At 48.8% G+C, this 18,109-nt stretch overlaps 5 protein-coding genes across 6 annotated transcripts; 4 read left to right on the forward strand and 1 right to left on the reverse strand.

The window, feature by feature from the left end:
* Positions 1-103: 103 nt before the first annotated feature.
* On the forward strand, positions 104-2,833 carry BDBG_00033 (transcription initiation factor TFIID subunit 7). The gene has a single exon (XM_002628741.2). The coding sequence runs from the start codon at positions 287-289 to the stop codon at positions 1,937-1,939; it is 1,653 nt and encodes a 550-aa protein (XP_002628787.2). The 5' UTR covers positions 104-286; the 3' UTR covers positions 1,940-2,833.
* Positions 2,169-6,067, reverse strand: BDBG_00035. Of its 2 annotated transcripts, XM_031719701.1 has the most exons (2): positions 3,608-5,959; positions 2,584-3,492 (listed from the first exon to the last, which is right to left on the reverse strand). In XM_031719701.1, the coding sequence occupies exon 1, from the start codon at positions 5,873-5,875 to the stop codon at positions 5,021-5,023; it is 855 nt and encodes a 284-aa protein (XP_031575569.1). In that variant the 5' UTR covers positions 5,876-5,959; the 3' UTR covers positions 2,584-3,492; positions 3,608-5,020. The 2 variants fall into 2 exon arrangements, with proteins under 2 accessions (XP_031575568.1, XP_031575569.1); XM_031719700.1 differs by having other exon boundaries at positions 2,169-6,067.
* On the forward strand, positions 2,917-5,042 carry BDBG_00034 (uncharacterized protein; the record flags this gene model as incomplete). The annotated part of the gene is made up of 4 exons (XM_002628742.2): positions 2,917-2,999; positions 3,286-3,363; positions 3,610-3,910; positions 4,166-5,042. 4 exons carry the CDS (start codon positions 2,917-2,919, stop codon positions 4,658-4,660), a joined length of 957 nt encoding a protein of 318 aa, XP_002628788.1. The 3' UTR covers positions 4,661-5,042.
* BDBG_00037 (oxidoreductase) lies at positions 6,051-11,361 on the forward strand. Its single transcript, XM_002628745.2, has 2 exons — positions 6,051-9,137; positions 9,218-11,361. The coding sequence occupies exons 1-2, from the start codon at positions 8,971-8,973 to the stop codon at positions 11,088-11,090; spliced, it is 2,040 nt and encodes a 679-aa protein (XP_002628791.1). The 5' UTR covers positions 6,051-8,970; the 3' UTR covers positions 11,091-11,361.
* A 4,032-nt stretch (positions 11,362-15,393) lies between these two features.
* BDBG_00039 (HLH transcription factor) lies at positions 15,394-17,434 on the forward strand (the record flags this gene model as incomplete). Its single annotated transcript, XM_031719702.1, has 4 exons — positions 15,394-15,676; positions 15,815-16,569; positions 16,769-16,973; positions 17,067-17,434. The coding sequence occupies 4 exons, from the start codon at positions 15,394-15,396 to the stop codon at positions 17,432-17,434; spliced, it is 1,611 nt and encodes a 536-aa protein (XP_031575570.1).
* Between the last annotated feature and the right edge of the window lie 675 nt (positions 17,435-18,109).

Consider the following 18,109-nt stretch of genomic DNA (forward strand, 5'->3'; position numbering starts at 1 on the left):
CCTGGATGACTCAGCAAGGGTAACTATCCGCTAAGCTCAATTAGGCAAGAGAGCGCAACCTCAGCTCCAGCTCCAAGCGGGATAGATAGCTAACTGCAGTTTTAACAACCCATCGACAGCAATATAGGACAACGTTCCATAGTCTCCCTCTTTTGCTGCTCTCAGGCAGATTTCCATTTATTGTTATATACTCAATAAGTTCCTCTACGGCAAACTTCACTCTATACTACGATTATAAATTATTAAGCCCCTTTGCGATGCGCAGGAGGGCTTAGGGTCCATCGCCATGTCTTCCCGACCGATGCTCAAACTGACCTTCAGCAAATCAAAGGTTGATCAGGTTACCAAATCCGCTTCTTCTCCTCCTCCTCCTTCTACTCCAACTACACCTGGAGGATCCTCACTCCCCAAACTCAAATTCAAAATTGGTCCAAAACCAAGCGCTGAATCCGGCCCCGCGGCCTCTGCTTCCAAATCCTCCAAGAAACCCAAGGCCTCCCGCTCCAAGGCCTCTCAGGATACTCCACGAACAAGTGCATCGAAGAAACGAGCAAGGGAAACCTCTGGCCATGATGCGGGTATTCGCACGGCAGCTAGAGGGTCGGGGACTAAGGCTTCCACTTCATCTAAACCCCCAGCTGTAAAGCGCATCAAACTCAGCACTAGACCACCGCCGTCCATTCGTTTGAAAAGCAAGGGAGAACCGCTTTTCCGACCAAAGGGTGTGGGATATGACTCTGAGGCATCGGACACAGAAAAGGACCCCGCGTTGGAAGAGCAGTTCATCCTCCGCATGCAGCCAGGTGAGGATTGCGATTACCTCCGCCAAGCCGTGACGGAGAAAAGGTTTGGACCTCGAAGCCAAGGTGGAGCCGATATTAGCTTCAAGTCGTTGACAAGGGATGGAAGGCGCTCTGTTCTCACCATTCGCGGACGCATATATGCGGCATCCCTCGTCGATCTACCATGTATCATTGAGGGCATGAAGAGCTGGGACAGGCGGGGCTGGTATAAATCCGCAGACATCTGCCAGATGCTTCTTGTCCTTGGCCGCGTGAACTCAGAGGAAGAAGCACGTACCTATCCACTACCCAAGGACGTCGACGAATCCACCTTTCAATACGCGCATGGCATCACCCCGCCGCTCCGTTGGGTGCGCAAGAGACGGTTCCGCAAACGGATTAGCAATAGAACCATTGAGGCAGTCGAGCTGGAGGTTGCGCGCTTACTAAAGGAGGATAAGGCAGCGGAGAGCCCGCCTGAGTTCGAGATACTGGATTACGCGCAGTATATGCGGGAAACTAGTGCCATGAGCGAAGATGGCGCGAGGTATAACCTGGCAGGGCAGGAGTATGATGACGAACAGGATGCTGAAGGGGAAGAGGACGAGTACGGCATGGATGGCTACCCCCCACCCTCAGCGCAGGAAGAAGGTGGCGATGACTTCGAAGATGAGCTTGCTGCTGAGATGGAGGCAGCACTTGCAGCTCATGCCGATGCCCCTGGCCTCGCCTCTGGAACTGCTGGAGAAACGCCTATGCCCATGACGGCTCAGGCAGCAGTGCCGATAACAAAAATAGAACCCGGGGCCGAGATGGAAGGCGAAGTTGACGGGTACCCTGAACCCGGCACGCCCAACACCAAACTCCAAACACCAGGCGAGACGTCTGGTGACGAGGACGAAGACGATGAAAGTGAGGAAGGTTCCTCAGGCGACGAAGCAGATCTAGACGAAGACGCGCTAGAGCAGCAGCGACAGCTAGAGCAACAGCGGGAGGAGATTGCAGAGCTTGAGGCTTTGGTACAAACCGAGACGCTCAAATGGGAGAGCATGGCCAATCCGATATTGAAATCGAAGCTTGGCAAGCGGGTACAGAATCTTAAGCAAGCGCTGGAGTTGAAGAAGGTTTCGTTTGGAGAAGGGGGTGAGGATGGGTAGATCCCAAATATCGTCGGGCAAATTGCGCTGGTTAGTTTGTTACCTTGTTACGGATTATTGGCGTTTATAGTACCTATACTCATAATGAGGATATGGGGCGTTTGTTAGTGGGAATGGCATTTTTATGGAGTTCTGTCTCGTTTTATTCTTGCTCTTGTCTTTATTTATCTGAAGGGATGGAGTTTCAGGGTCACCCGTTTGGTAACTACTCACTCCCCGGAGTGAGAAGCGATTTATTTTTTATGCAGATATCATTGGCTACGGTTGAGAATAACTTATCCTTGGAATCCAGAGAGGGATATGATCGTGAGCAGTCTATCCTAGTAACGTCAAATTCCTATATCTACTATGTGCGCCGTATGGGGGCCCCCGTTTCATCGTTAGGTTGGCGTACTATACAACCGCCCAGCCTTCCACAGGAAGTAAAATTGCATGCAAACAGTGTTTTTCGCCGCCAGCCCTTTGCAAGAAGGAATCAAGCTCAATATATAGCAGCTCTGTTTATGGGCTGGCTGTTGGGATAAAATTGAACATAGCCTGATGGAAATCCAGCACAATATAGGGGAGGAAATGGGTTTGACTCTGATAGAGCTCCTCAGTTTCTTTATCCTACTCCAATCACTATGAGCATGGTCTCCTGTATTCACTTGAATTGAAGGGTTAAGTCTTGACACTTCTGTAAAATTCTGAAAAACATATAGTATGTGTTAAGCTGTCTCATTGTCCAGCCCCCCCCTTTTTTTTGTTGAAGCAATTCACAGTGTTTGTCTGTCAACATGCAACAAGAACATGTTCTGTCTCATTTTACCTTCACACTCAAGATACAAATTCTTTCATCTCTTTGCTGCTTTAGTTCTTGGTAAACAGGCATTTATCTCAATTGTCATCAGTTCAGTACACTCACGGGAAACAGCAAAGCATCATCATCAGCAAACCGAACTCACAGAGACAAGAGGAAGAGTGGAAAAAGTGGTATCATGGCCATGGCAATAGCTGCAGCTCATAAGAAGGCTAATATCCGCGTCTCTAGCTTCTTGACAGTCCCACAGGAGGGGATTGAGTAAGTACTCATGCCAATTGTCTACTTGTACCCTTTTGAACCAATCCCTAGTTATTTGAGAAAACGAGAAAGACAATCAGTACTATTTGCATTTAAACGTCCCTCTTCATTCTATCACTCGTCCCATTGCCTGGAGCTTCCGCTCTCTAGCTCAGTCGAGCGGTTGAATGGCATATGCTCTGCTTCGCAGCCCCTTTGCTTCATCTTACTATAAGTTCGCATCAAAGGAGAAGAAAAAGGACGAGAAGAAACCAATGTCACTAATGGTTCCATTGTTGGTAAACAGTATGGGCGCCTTTGCAAGGATGCCTCCGCCTGTCCCAGTGGAGGAGATGAGGATGCCCCTGACAATCCGCCAGCGTCGGTGAGTCCTGCTGGTTCCTTATTGATAGTCTCAACCCTCTTTTGTGGTGAAATACAACCCTTCTCTACGACTAGAGGGCTCAGGGGAAGTGGAGGAGACAAGGGAGGCGAATGGAAGCGGTGATGTAATCTGCCGATGCCTCTGAATAAGAAAATGGCTATGAGACGCAGACTATGCATACGTGGAGAAGAACTAATGGGGTCAAAAGGAAGAAGAGTGAGATGCTGACTATGAGGGATCTCACAGTCGCTTTCCCAACAATTTGGCAATTGTCCTTCCAGACAAATATGGCCAATCATTGCCTCAGCTTAGGAGTCAAAGTCACGACCGGCAGGTCGAGCAGAACCACCAGAACCAGCAAACCCAACAAGACCATCGGGGCGAGCAAGACAAACAGGCCGAGGAGGATCATCGGGCAGAAAAAAGCGCGGAGGCTATGGCTGCAGAATGGATGAGCTGGCTCAAAATGATGGTCCCGGACACGAATATCCAGTGGTTCGTGACGGAGAACAGGGACGTGATTTACAGGTTCTATGTGAATTATCAGGTGAGTAGGAAATCGAAAGAAAGAGAAAGAAAAGAAAAAGAAAAAGAAAAATTGAAAGCACAAGACCCAACTTGCCCCTTTTAGATGCCAGATTGTCTTTTGCTTCTCAATCTTTCTATTTCTTCATACTACTTGTATGTTGGGGAGGAGGGGGGAGGGGGGTGAGGGAGAAATGCTAGGTCAAAAAGACAAGCACAATCAAAACGAAAAGTGAAAATAGAAAATAAAATAAAAGCTGATGGGTCTAAATAACAGATCACACAAAGTCTCTGGGACGAGTTCTCAAGAGGAGATCTGATGTATCGCGGATGGAAGACAGAGGCGCCATCTTCATCTCTCACCAAGTTACCCATCGAAATAATTACGATGGTCTTCAACGAGCTTGATGTGCCCGACCAAGTGTGTCTAGGCCTAACAAACAAAACCGCAGCCAATATCACCCGTCACCTGAACGGTGGGTACGGTGTGCTATACGACAGCTCCATGCGGCTGCAGATCCTCTTCCGGCTGGAGTCGTGGATGACATACGAGCGACGGCTGTGCATGGCCTGCGGCAAATATTTCCCTCTGGACCCGCTCTTCTGGAAAGAGAGGAAACGCCAGGGACGGTGCAGAACGCGCAGCATGGTTTATGGGCGTGTGGATGCGGATTTTGAGTTTCAGGATGAGACGTGCCCGGAATGCACGGCGGCGATTTTGTGGGGCAATATTGCGATGACACATATTGGGATGCAGATGGCTATTCGTTGAAGGGAAGTTGTGTCAACGGGGGGGAAACCGACGGAGCACTTGCAAACGTACAATGACGGGGTATCTAGAGGGGAGCGTATTTTCTCTGTGTTTGGTAGATAAGGGGATGGTTGATTGTGGTACTGTTACGTAGTCGCGGTCCCTTATGCCTGCATATTGGAATATCGGTCGTTTCTCCGCTTTTCAATATTGCCGTGAAAACATCGCAGAGGGGGGTTCTGAATGTATAGTCTCGTTGTTTCGAGTTGATGAGGGCGTAAACGAAGGACCCCTCCGATAGTCGTAATAAAATGTATGTCCTGTATGTACAACAAGTATACGCGATATCTTCCCATGTGCATTATATATTTGATACCTTCCTCACTTCTTCGCTCTATTCGTACTCCGCGTTTTCATAGGTGCCTCTAGATTGTCCGTAAACGGTCGATACGGCGCCGCGATGAAATGTTCTGGCGCTCTCTGCAGCGACGAGACATCATCCCTCTGAGGCTCCCCGGACGATGGACGCCGTCTCTGCTCTTCATGAAGCTTATCCAGCGGTTCGCCGACGATGTGATACTTAGCCCAGTTAATAGGGGGCATGCGCACGACGCTCTGCGGGGCGGGGATTTTCCCAAAAGCCGGACGTGGGTGCTCGTCGACATCCATAGCACCTACATCCGTAACACTAGGCGTACTTGTATTCGCTTGAGCCATTATCCCGTCTGCATGTCCATCTTCATCACCATCTTCAATGCCGGTGGGATTGAAGATATCGCCAGACTTGGAGGTAAGGGTGCCTTTGGCGAGTTCCCGCGCAAACGCTTCCGGGTGTGCCACCGCGGCTTGTTTCAGATGATCAAGTGTTTTTATGTCACGGACTGCCTGTTGTTTTTGGATCTGGAGGATGGAGATGGCGGAGCGCAGGGCGATGGCGTCTGGATTGTCACTCTCGGATATGGGGACGGGGGCAGGCTCAGCCATAAACGTGGGTGCAGGGTTAGATGCGGGCGGCGGAGCCGTGGAGGTATTATGGGTGTTATTATTTCCGGAGCTAGTGGCAAGACAGAAAGTGGAGGCGGCGGAGGTATAGGGGGGCGGGAGAGCTTGCTGCATGGGTGATGGCGGCGGAAGCATGGCGGCGTGGGAGAGGACGGGGGTAATGGGGGAGTAAGGGGGGTGGGGAGGAGTGCGGGGCGAGCCTTCCGGTCGCGGAGGATCGTTCTGAGTATCCATCACTGCCACTATATTGCTGCAGGATCACTTACTAGAGGGATCCATTGGTGAATGTCGAACAGTAACTATCCCGGCGGAGCTATAACGGAGCAGAACCGGAGTCTGTCTGGGTTTAGGTGGAGAGGTTTCTCCATAAGGTGGAACACGTGACTGCAGTAACGTACCTAGGTAACTAGCCGGAGCAACTAGGTAACTACTGTTGGGGGTCCCGGGTTGATCGGCTCTTCTACCCTAGTTACCAGCAGTGCGCTGGTGGTGACTGAGCTCTTTTGCCCCAAGTAGTAGCCTAACAACTACCAACATCCTACTCATGCCCATCCGTGATCGATGGATTGTGCTTAACAGACAACAAATAAGTACCGTGCGTATACTCTGCAGATCAGAGGCCCAGCATAGGTGAGATATTTGCATGTCTTTCATGTTCTTTATTGCAAATGTTGCTACTGTTTTTAGCTACGCCTGAATCCCGGTGGAGAATCTCTTTGTGGCATCAAGACGCTCAAGGAACACGGTACAAGGCAGCTTACGACTGGCCAGTTTTACAGCACAGGAAAACGAAGTGAGTGGATAATTGATTTACGGCCCTGCAGACCAGCGGAACACCTGGAGATGTTGCATCGAGGGACTCATAAATACGCTCAAGTGCTATGTGATAGCCATTATAGTGACTGCATTAGTTCTCTCCTAATGGTGTCTTTTTACTGTAACATTCCCTTCTTTTTCCTCACCATTTGCTGCTTTTCTATTGTTTCCCTTTATTCTTCTCAATTGGATCCATTTCCTGCAACAGAAAGGAGTCATCCCAACATATTCATTGCCTGCGGTTGAGAAGCCTTCGCACTTCTTTATGATATCACTAGCTGCTTCCTTCGATTCGAGGATCCCCAGAGCGGCAGCGCTGGCGGCAAAGACCACATTATGTCGCTTGTCGATTACAATCAACTACAAACCAAAACAATTGGGTGGTCCATTCAGCCATTGTGCGACAATGCCGCCAACAGTCACGAAGTCACGAGCTCCATTATTTCAAATCCTTAAAGCGCGGGGAGAACAAAGAGACGAGTCGCGTTCATGACTCGACATCGGGCAATCCACAGCCACACTGACGTCCATATCCCCGAGCTACGGTTGTAATCGAAATATTACACACGGCTGAGGGAAATGACGTGCTTTCATTCCCATGATATTTTTACCAAGATTTAAAATTCCAAGCACGATTGGCCTGCTAAAATTGCTGCTGATGGAGCCGGCCTGACACAAGTAAACTTCTCAAAAGGATATTTCTTCCTCAGTCGGTGGGAGGACAAACAAGAGTTGAAAATCACATTCAGCACCTCACTGGCTGCCCACCCATGAGATACGATACACTTGCCTGTGAAGCCTGGATTGGGTTACACGATGCACGAAAGACTTATCGATTTGGTGATATGATCTCCCTCGCATGCATGGCATCCGAGCAAACGCGTCACCCTCCCCATCCACGGCAGCCAACCCCCCTGAGCCGACATTGGATGGGGGGGGCGCACAGATTGCTCAATAGCCATGGACTTCCCACGGTTTTCTCATTTGAAGAATGCCCAATGAGAGGGATCATAACAAGAGTTACTAGAACAAGGGGGCTCCATGTGTCGTCCGTTGCTGCGTTGCTGCGTAACACCAAGCGAGCAGGGGATGGTTGAGAGCAAGGATGAAAGAGGAAAAAAAAAAAAAAAAAAAAAAAAAAAAAAAATTACTTCATTCCAGGCCACGTCGCAATTCCCTGCCTCCCGCTCATGGGCGCCCATTTTTTGTCCATGGGAATCCTGGTGCGACGTTTACCCCGTGCTGGCCGCGTACAGAGTGAATTTTAACCCGCCCAGGCTGGTCACACAACGGCCATAGCCTGAAGAATGTTGGATTTTACGGGTTATATCTCATTTTGTATGTATGTATGTGCCCACATACCCTGAGCTAATCCGCACGATACTCGTGGATGGCATATGGCCAAGGCCAATGCCGATAATTTTGTATTTTTTATTTTCGTTTTACTGGCACTTGGAGGATTTGCCTAGCCGAGCATACAGCATACCCGCTACTGAACTGACAGCTGTTTAGGAGGAAGGGGTGTGGGTTTGTGCTCCCAACGCCGTGGTAGATCCCTTTTGGTTTCTCGAATGGTGAAAAACCCAGGTACCGATACAAGTGCGGGCCAGTTGCGCGTTTCTGTGTATCCCAAAGATACATATTCCTGGTTTGCGGCGCCCTGCATTTATTTTTATTTATTTTTATTTTTTATTTTTTATTTTTTTCTTCGTTTCCTTGTCTTTTTTTTAAATACGGGATGTGTAATGTATGGATTTTTGCAGTTTCGTGATGCTCCTGTTGCCCAGTGAAGAAGTGCCTCTTGATATTCTTGCTGCTTCAGACGTACCGAGGACATCCCGGAGCGCACACTTAAAGCTTTAAATAAATGAGCTATAGGCAACAAACGAACTGCTTATTTTGTCTACTCGTTGCAAATTATACATTCATTTCTTGAGGCTTGATTTCTCATTACTTCGGGAAGCACTCGGCGCGATTCCCCGTAGCTATCATGGTTGACTACTCTGTGCCCGCGATATAGATGGCTGGCAATGCAGACTTTGTAAAATAGTGAAAGGTATCCCGACATATCAGTCATTACTCCGTATATTCCTCTGTGTTGAATCAATTGTGTTCCTTGATACATGTCCAATACTAGATTGATGTGGAGGGGTTAACCTGAAACCAAGCCAACAATATGGCTCCGTTCTCGAATCATCTTGTGTATTCTCTCCATTTGAAACATAGACTGCAGGCCGTTGACAAGCATTCTCCAAGTTTTAGTTACATTCAACGGTTCTCTCCTCATCACTCTATTGTTCTGCTGTGTTGTGTTGGTTGGAAGTAACATAGTTATTTAATTCCTGGTCCCGCCAAGAATTTCCCCACTCGCGCCGTTTTAGAGCAGAACCTCCGCCATCCGCCATCCGCCATCCGCTACCAAACCACTCAATCGCTTTAAGCCACAATTGTCCCGCCCGCTTTGGCACAATCTGCCCGTCCCGTCCACATACATGTCATACCTGTAGTGGACAATGAAGCGCAAAACAACGTCTGCGCGGAATAGCCTCGATGGCAATGGCCTGCCGGGCCCCAAAAAGCGGGCGCTGGACACCAAGACCGTTAAATCGCGATTCCGCGAGGGGCTGCTTGATAGAGCTACTCTGGAGCAGTACAAACAGAGCTATGCGGCCTCCGCACCGTAAGCCGCACAGAAATTTTAATTTTTGCCGTCAACAATGCTCCTCAATCGTCAGCTAACCGCACCTCTTACAACAACAGGTACAAGCACGGCGTGATTTCCCCGCTCATAAACCCCACGCTCCTCCGCTCCGTCCGCACCGAGATCCAAGAACACCTCTCCTTCACCGAGAAGGAAACAGACATCTACAAAATCTTCCAATCAGGCGACCTCGCCAACCTAGATGGACTAGACGATGCCTCGCTGTCCAAACTACCCTCGCTCCTCGAACTACGCGACGCCCTCTACTCTGCGCCTTTCCGCAAGTATCTGTCCGAGGTCACGGGCGCAGGTGACCTGAGTGGTCGCAAGACCGACATGGCCATCAATGTCTACACTGGCGGCTGCCATTTGCTCTGCCACGATGACGTGATCGGCAGCCGGCGCGTGAGCTACATTCTCTACCTCACGGATCCGGACGTGGCATGGCAGCCGAGTTGGGGAGGGGCACTGCGTTTGTTCCCGACCACAGTCGAGAAGGACGAGGCTGGGAAGGAGGTGAAGGTCCCCAGTCCGGACTTTAGCCTGTCGATTCCCCCGGCGTTCAATCAATTGAGTTTCTTCACGGTGCAGCCAGGAGAGAGTTTCCATGATGTGGAAGAGGTTTACTATGCGGGTCCCAATGGGGAGAAAGGCGGAAAGGAAAGAGTGCGCATGGCGATTAGTGGGTGGTATCATATTCCGCAGGAAGGGGAGGATGGATATGAGGAAGGATTGGAGGAGAAATTGGCCGAGCGGAGTAGCTTGCAGCAGCTGCAGAGTTCCGGGGATACGACGTTTGACCGGCCTCAGCCACGGGTTACGCCGTATAAAGATGCACAGGGAGACAGCAAGGAGTTTACAGAGGCCGACCTGGACTTCTTGCTTAAGTATATCACGCCTTCCTATCTCACTCCAGACATCACAGAGGAACTCTGTGAGAACTTCACCACAGACTGCTCGCTAAGCCTTGAACGGTTCCTCCATGATAAGTTCGCCGCACGGCTCCGGGAATATATTGAAGAGCAGGAAAAACCATCTAATGCCCTGCCCACTGCGTCGCACGAGATAGAGCAGAAAACTGATTGGAAAGTCAGCCGGCCGCCCCACAAACACCGATATCTGTACCAGCAGCCACGACCCGCCGGACAAGAAATAGAATCAAAGACGCCTATTCAGGAATTGCTGGAGGATCTCTTGCCTTCGCAGGCGTTTAAGAAATGGCTCGCCGTGGCGACTGGATGTAGTGATCTGCTCGACTACAATATTCTTGCGCGCCGCTTTAGACGAGGCGAGGATTATACATTGGCGAGCGGGTATGAGGGAGAGACGCCGCGGCTGGAATTCACGATTGGGCTGACGCCAACGTCTGGGTGGGAGAAGGAGGGCGACAATGGCGACGAGGAGGAGGGGGAGGAGGAGGAGGAAGATGAAAACGGGGAAGCCGATGGCAAAGGGAGGGACAAGGCCAAGTCAAGCGCCAACGGAAAGGAACAACAGCCTACAAAGGAGAATTCGACAGAAACCGAAGACCACTCCGTCGGTGGATATGAAATCTACATGGCTGGTGACGATGACGACGACGATGAAGAGGAAGAGGAAGAGGAAGGGGAAGGGGAAGGGGAAGGGGAAGGGGAAGATGAAGATGAAGGGGAAGGGGAAGAAGGAGAGGGGGAAAGCAAAGAAAAAGAAAGTACTAAAAAAAGTAAAAAGCCCCAAAAGTCCGACCCAGCAGTCTACAAGGCCGCCTCGGGCGCGGACGGCGACGACGGCATCCTCTTCAGCATGGCTGCGGGCTGGAACCGCATGAGCATTGTCATGCGCGATTCGGGGACGTTGAAGTTTGTGAAATATGTTAGCCGCTCTGCGGCGGGGGATCGGTGGGATGTTACGGGGGAGATTGGGTTGAAGTTTGATGAGATGGAGGAGGATTAGGATGAAGATTGCGATTGGGATGGAACGGGGAATTTATTGGGGGTTATATATATATATATATATATATGAGGGTCCATGAAATGTAATAAAGAGGTTAAAGTATGTGTATATGAATCGGGAAATATCGTAGGTATGGAGGTAAGTAAAGCGGCTGTAGATATGTATAGTTAGGAATAGACATATAACGAAATTCATCTCCTCTTTCCCCACTCCCCACACAACGTTCCGGTTTCTTGTTTAATCCTCATTTTTTTCTAGATATAACTAGATATATATATATATATTGCTTCCACGTTAAGCAGTCCTTAATATATTAACTATCCAGGCCAGCCAAACAAACACCTAACTAACCTTTAGCTAGAAGTGTGTTCCACGCGAGCTCTCTCCCCAGTCCTCAACCTGGGGTAATTTTAGGTTTCAAATTTAAGCTTACGTGGACCTCGTGTTAGAGTTATCATGAATGGTAGAGAGAATAGTACGGAGTAGTTATTGAGGGGGAGCAAAACGGCGGGGGGACGTGGGTACAATTGCGGCTGCGAATGAAATTCCTCAGTATTCGGCGCACTGACCCATTCATCTTCCTTTTTGACAAGAAGACTCTTGTCGCGTCAGGGTTGGTCGCTGTGTCAAAGGAGACGGATGGTAAAAATGGTAATGCAAACTTTGCAATTTTCCTTTTTTCTCTTCCTTTTTTGCATTTCTGTATGCATCACCAGTTGTACATGTGCAAGTGTAACCCGGAGCCCTGCGTGGGATGCGGTAACATCCTTTCCAGAGAGAGAGAGATATATATATATATAATATGACAACGTAGCAGCGGGAGCAGACAATTACTCAAGACCATACATATATAAATATGAATATGCCGTTAGTTGTACACTTTTCTTAGAGGTGACTGCCCGTACGGTTATCCCGTAAAATGAATCAAAAGAACAAGTGAACAACGTCCTAATCGAGCTTGATTGACTGGCTGCCTACTACCTTACCTCCCCAGATTGCTCAAAGGGAGCCAAAGAGAGGGCCCAAAAAAAAGAAAAAGAAAAGAGAAAGAAAAGAAAAGAAAGAAAAGAAAGAAAAGAAAAGAAAAGAAAAGAAAAGAGAAAGAAAAGAAAACAAAGAATAACTAGCTGGTAACAGCGGATCACATCATTTTTATACCACGCTACATCCAAACCTCCAGACGTCGTTCTTCATTCGTTCCCTCCAACCTGTTTTTTGGGTCCAAGCGCGGTTGCGGGGGTGGGCGGCGGGCGGCTGGCGGCTGGCGGCTGGCGGCGTCCAGCACGGTAACAACTTACTTAACTAGTTAACTAGTTACAGCGCACCAGCTTACGCAGCGTGCGTGCAGCTAAGCCACAGAGCAGCTAAGTTAATAATTCTAACTTAGCTATTTAACTTGGCTACTTCAAGATTGAGGCAAATCCATCGATAATCGTTAGTAATATGCATGATGTGTCTTCGGAATATTAATAATAAAAAGCATGTACAGTAAGTAAGTAGGTTTCTAAAAGAAACTTTATCTCAGAGTTAAATTTAGTTGTTAAAACGGGGGTGGGGGGTGGGAGTATACTTTTTTTTTACATGCGCGCGCCAGAGGGTTGTGGGATGTTGCGGTATGGTATGAAGGAGGAATAACAAATAATAATGGAAAATAGAAAATAGCTAGCAAGTCCAATCACCAAAAAGAAGAACAAGAATAAGAAAAAGAAAAAGAAAAGAAAACACAAAAATACGGGGAAATCGATTCCGTGGAAAGTAGTCGTTGGAACCTGAGAGAATGGCAATGTGCTAACACTACTGTACTCCGTAACTAACTACTCCGTAGTTGAGAACATATCATATATTTTATATTTATTATTCACAACGGAATTTAGCTTCTGGCGTCTATTGGGTTCTTTTTTTTCTTTCTTGGGTCCAGGTTCCCGCAACCCGCACCACACGGATAACAGATCATCACTCACGGCTACTCTGTCGGAGTGTGGCGATTGGACGGAAGAGAGAGCCGACTCAGAATCAGAGAGTAGAGAGAGAGAACAAAGAAGAAAAGAAATAAGAGGAGTGAATAGCATCTTTCTCTGTACAAGTAGTGACCTGAACACTGAACACTGCATCACTGAATAAGCAGTTGTTCTTCTGTTCTTCTTTCTCCTGCACACACACACACACACACACACAGAGAGAGAGAGAGAGAGGAGAGAAACAGCAGGGAGACAAGCACTATTCGTGGAGAGAAATATATAATAAATAACCTGTAGATTGGAGAATTAAAGCCAAAAGCAGCCTAGATCAGACTACGGTGGGGGGTGTTGTACGCCGCGTATTTTCCTCTCCTCGCCCGGCCGCGTGGCAGAAGTGGGTTTGGAGATCGGCCGGGGCTGGGGAGGGAGTTCATCATTCGATCGTCATTATTATTGGGCAGTAGAATCCCCGGGTAACATGCAGTGAGATGATCATGCTCCCTTCTCTCCTCTCTCTCTCTCTCTCTCTCTCTATATATATATATAACTAGAAACAAACAAACAAATCCATTGAGGGAATATGTGTATGTAGTCAGTCAATGATAAATACTAGACACTAGGTTATAGTTATAGAGTAACTAGAGTAGTTAGTTGAAGAAGAGAAGTATTTATGTATTTTTTACAAAAATATACAAATTAGTTTATTCACTGGTAGATAAACAATAATAATAGCATGTATGTATGTAATGTATGCAAGACGGATTAGGTAGTGTACAGTACATGTACATACATACATACATACAGGCTGCCCAATAATGTCTTGTCGTCAACTGCATTCTGGTCGCTGGGACACAGTCTATCTCGATCCATGGCGCGAGTCAGCCCGCAACCCGCAACCCGCAGCTCCGGGGATGCTTGGGTGTGCACAGGTACTGTACAGGCTCAGTACATACTTTGGAGACAGCCATGGTTTGGGCGAAGTTGTCTAGGTAGATATAGGAAGTAAACAAATAAACTACACGCAGACACAGAGACAAGACACAGACAGAGAGAGAAGAGAGACAGACACTAAAGAGTGGTGGGATTAACGAAGGATAAACGAGGATGTTAAAAATAAAAAGCCGATGTAGTAGCAAGCCACGGCCAACTAGTATCGGTGCTAGCCTTAGCCCATTCTTGCCATCCCATCCTAGAAACCCTAACCCACCCCAATAATTAGCCCAATTAACCCCCCCCCCCCCTAACCCCCCCATATTAACAAATCCCCCCCCCCTAACAACACCCTAACGACCACGCCAGACAACCCCCAACCACTCCCAACCAGCCCCAAACAGGCTCTAAAGAGGCCCCAAACAGGTCCCGAACTGGTCCTTAGGGTTATAACTGGCTGCAACTGGCTCCAACTGCCTTGGACCCCGTTCTGCCGCCACGTGCCAGCTCGGTTCTGTCTTCTTCAGCAAGAGCCTGAAGGGAATCGAGTTGTTGTATCTGTGTTGTGTGTGTCTGTCCGACCTGTCTGACTACCCTGACTACATGACTGTCTTTTCTTCTCCCTCTCTCTTTATCTCTCTCTCTGTCTATCTGTCTGTCTGTCTGTCTGATGCATCTTCTCTCAATCTCTCCTCCTTCGTGGTTGCTATCTTCTCCCCGGGCAACTGAGTAACTAACCAAGCAAGCCAGGGCTGGGTGAGTTACCCCAGCTATTCTTCTCCATCGCCCGTTCTGTGTCTGTCCTCCCCTCCCCACTTCGTCGTCTTCTTCTTCTTCTCTCCTCTGTTGCACACTTCTTCTCCAACTCCTCTATTCTACTGTTCTTCTACTCTCCTACTCTCCTACTCTCCTATTCTCCCATTCTCCCATTCTCCCATTCTCCCCTCCTCTCCTCTCCTCTCCACTCCTCTCCTCTCCTCCAGCTGTGCACTCTGTAGAATAATATCCCATCTCAATCCCCTGATTCTCGCGCTGGTTCTTCTGTTCTGAGTCTCTTCCGAATCTCCTCCCCTCGTGCTTCTCTCTTCGTTGGCTTGCTTGGCCCTGCCAGCCCTTCCAGCTCGGCAACCTATCAGCCCTCCTCCTCCTTTCCTCCTCTTCTCCTCGTCCTTTCATCCTCTTCCTCCTCGACAATCTTCCCCCCCTAACGAAATCAAATTGCTTCTTCAACATTCTCGATATCAATCTTACTCAACCTGGACAGGACAGGACAGCCATAAACCCGAAACCCCTCCCTCTCGTCCCCAAGAGCCAGCCAGGTCAACCTTGTCGCCCATCCCAATCCTCCTCTCCTCCAGTCCCTCCTCCTGCGGCGCTTTGGAAAAACACACCAACCTCATCTCTCGCTCCGGAAGATGGACGTCTCGGTTGCGCGTCGTCCATGGGAGGAACCAAGGGCCGGCCAGCAGACTCCCCAGGCCGCTGCCGCCTCTGGTGGTGCTGGTGGTAGTAGCAATGCTGCTGGTGCTGGTGTTCAGCAGGTCCAGAAACTGCCTTCTATCTCTACCCTTACCGCCAGTATGTCTCTCGGCAATCTTGCCAATGGTGTTGTTGCCCCCGCAGAAAAATCGCCCGCGCAGGCCTCCATGAACACCGTCGAGCGGGACTCCGGCAATTGGTCCATGCCCCAGAGTGCCCGTATGTTGTTTTTGATTTTTTTTGTTCCCTTTTTATACAACTTGTCTATTTTTATTATATTGAAATATATGAATATACATGTGCATATATATGTGTGTTATATCTGTGTATATGTATACTAATCCATTGCTCATCTAGGCTCCTCCACCTACTCAAACACTACCAATGGCACCAATGGCACCAACGGCACCAATGGCTATGCGCAATATACCTACATGACTTCCTCTCAACACTCTCCAAAACATCCCCAGTCACAACGGCAGTCCTCAAAAGATCAACAACCACAGACTCCCTCCTCTGCTACGCCATCCTCCCAACAACAGTCCCCCACCTACTCCATGCACCAGCCAAACGCTATGCTCCCTTCTATAAACCAAAACTTTGACAGCGCCGTCCAACGACCCCCTGCTGAGTTCCCCGAGTCCCGCCGCAGCAGCATTGATAGTCGAATGAACCAGGGCATCGGCTCCTTGGCCATAAACCAAGCCTCGCCATACCACAGCACCAATGCCTCTCAGTCGTCTATTGTCTCGGGCCTCCAGCGCGACCGTGGCATATCCGGGGAATATTCAAGCGTAGCAAGCCAACGCGGGCCCCGCTACAGCGGTGAACAACGCCATCCACTCTCCCACTGGGCCCCACACGGGTCAACAACCGCTTCTTTTCCTGTGCGGGAGGACTTGCCCCCCGCCCATTTCACATCCTCACGCAGAGATATTTACAATGCAGAATCGCCCACTGCAGGCCAGGCCTATGCTTTTCCTGACCCCGACGTCGCCCGGTCATCCGATAAAGAAAGCGCCCGTGGCCAACCCTCGTCCCAGTTAGCACCACGGAGTCTCTGGCCAGCAGTGTGTTTACGACAGATTCCAGACTGCCACATGGCCAACAAGGTTGGTCCTCTTTTTTTTTTTTTTTTTTTTTTTTTTTTTTTTTTTAATTTTTTAATTTTAATTTTTTTTTTTTTTATATCTCTTCTTCTCTTCTTTTTTCTCTTTTATATATATATATATATGTATGTATGGGCACATTCAGTACTAACTTACTGTTGTGCTAGAACTGCCACAAAATGTCCATCACCATTCCCTACAGCAGAAGCAGGTTAGAGAGTTAATGGGCGATCCGGAGTCACCCAACGGCGCGACCCCGTACAGTAGAACCCCGGAATTGCGCGTCACGCACAAGCTGGCAGAGCGCAAAAGACGTAGTGAAATGAAAGACTGCTTTGAACTTTTACGTTCACGGCTGCCATCAAACCAGAGCAGCAAGTCCAGTAAATGGGAAACTCTAACTCGAGGTAAAAGCCAACCCTAACGTAACGGCCCCTCAACTAAAAATACGAAATATCAAGCCGATTTTACAAAGGAATACCAGTGCTAACGGATACCAGCAATCGAATACATCGGCCAGCTCGAGAAAACAATTCAACAAAGCCGTCACGAATCCGTCACCCTGAAAGCCGAGGTCGCGGAACTCCGCCAACAGCTCAATGAGCAGCTACAACGCCAATCAACCACAAATGGCCATCACCCCCAGCCTACCTATGACCGCGCACCACCACAGCAAACAAACGGTACACATCCACACTCCCATCCACAGCCTCAGATGTATAGTAACGGCCACGGGAGCCCCTATTCTTCTCCCGGTGCTGTGCAGCCCCCACTCCCCTCCATGGACCCAGCGAGAACTCTCCCGCCGCTGATGAACGGCTCCCTGGCACCAATGCAAGGTGTACAGTATACCGAGGGCCGGCGATGAGGGTGTTTTACGATTATTATCACTGCTACTACTACCTATTATTATTATTATTTTGTTTGACTACCTGGACTGTAATACTGTTTTCGTATCTAATTCCCGTCCGCTACTTTTGATCCGGGGAAGGTTGGACAGCATCGCTTCAGGACCGCTTTCGATCTATACCACTGCAACGACTCCTATATTTTTAAGCGCCTGCCTGAGTTTGACTGAATGTTTCCTTTTCTTTTCTTTTCTTTTCTTTTGCCCCTCTCCAGGACGATTCACCTATCTATATTAACGCCATTCTTTATTTCACCCCAATCGACCGGCTTGTTTTACGTCGTCTAACGGACAGAACCAAAAGTAACACTCGACCATCGCTTTAAATGTCGACATCGGCGCTGCCATTCCCCATGACGCACATGAATGATATACATCGGCCCCACAACAAAAACGCTTCAACTCGAAACCGCGTTAACTAGCTACTATGGGGGAGATGGTTTAGGATTTTTCCTTACCTGGATGCATGCACATCGATTTCCATCCCTACCTGTCAACTCGCCAACCTTACTGACCGACTTACTTGCGACATCGACAACACCTTCCACCTGCCCGCTAGCCTACTGTCACCACCGTGTAAATCTAATAGCAGCGAAGCCCCATGGTATATTCCGCGCTATGGCATGACACGCTGTA

The sequence above is a fragment of the Blastomyces gilchristii genome (genome assembly GCF_000003855.2).
Source record: "Blastomyces gilchristii SLH14081 genomic scaffold supercont1.1, whole genome shotgun sequence".
NCBI lineage: Eukaryota > Fungi > Ascomycota > Eurotiomycetes > Onygenales > Ajellomycetaceae > Blastomyces > Blastomyces gilchristii.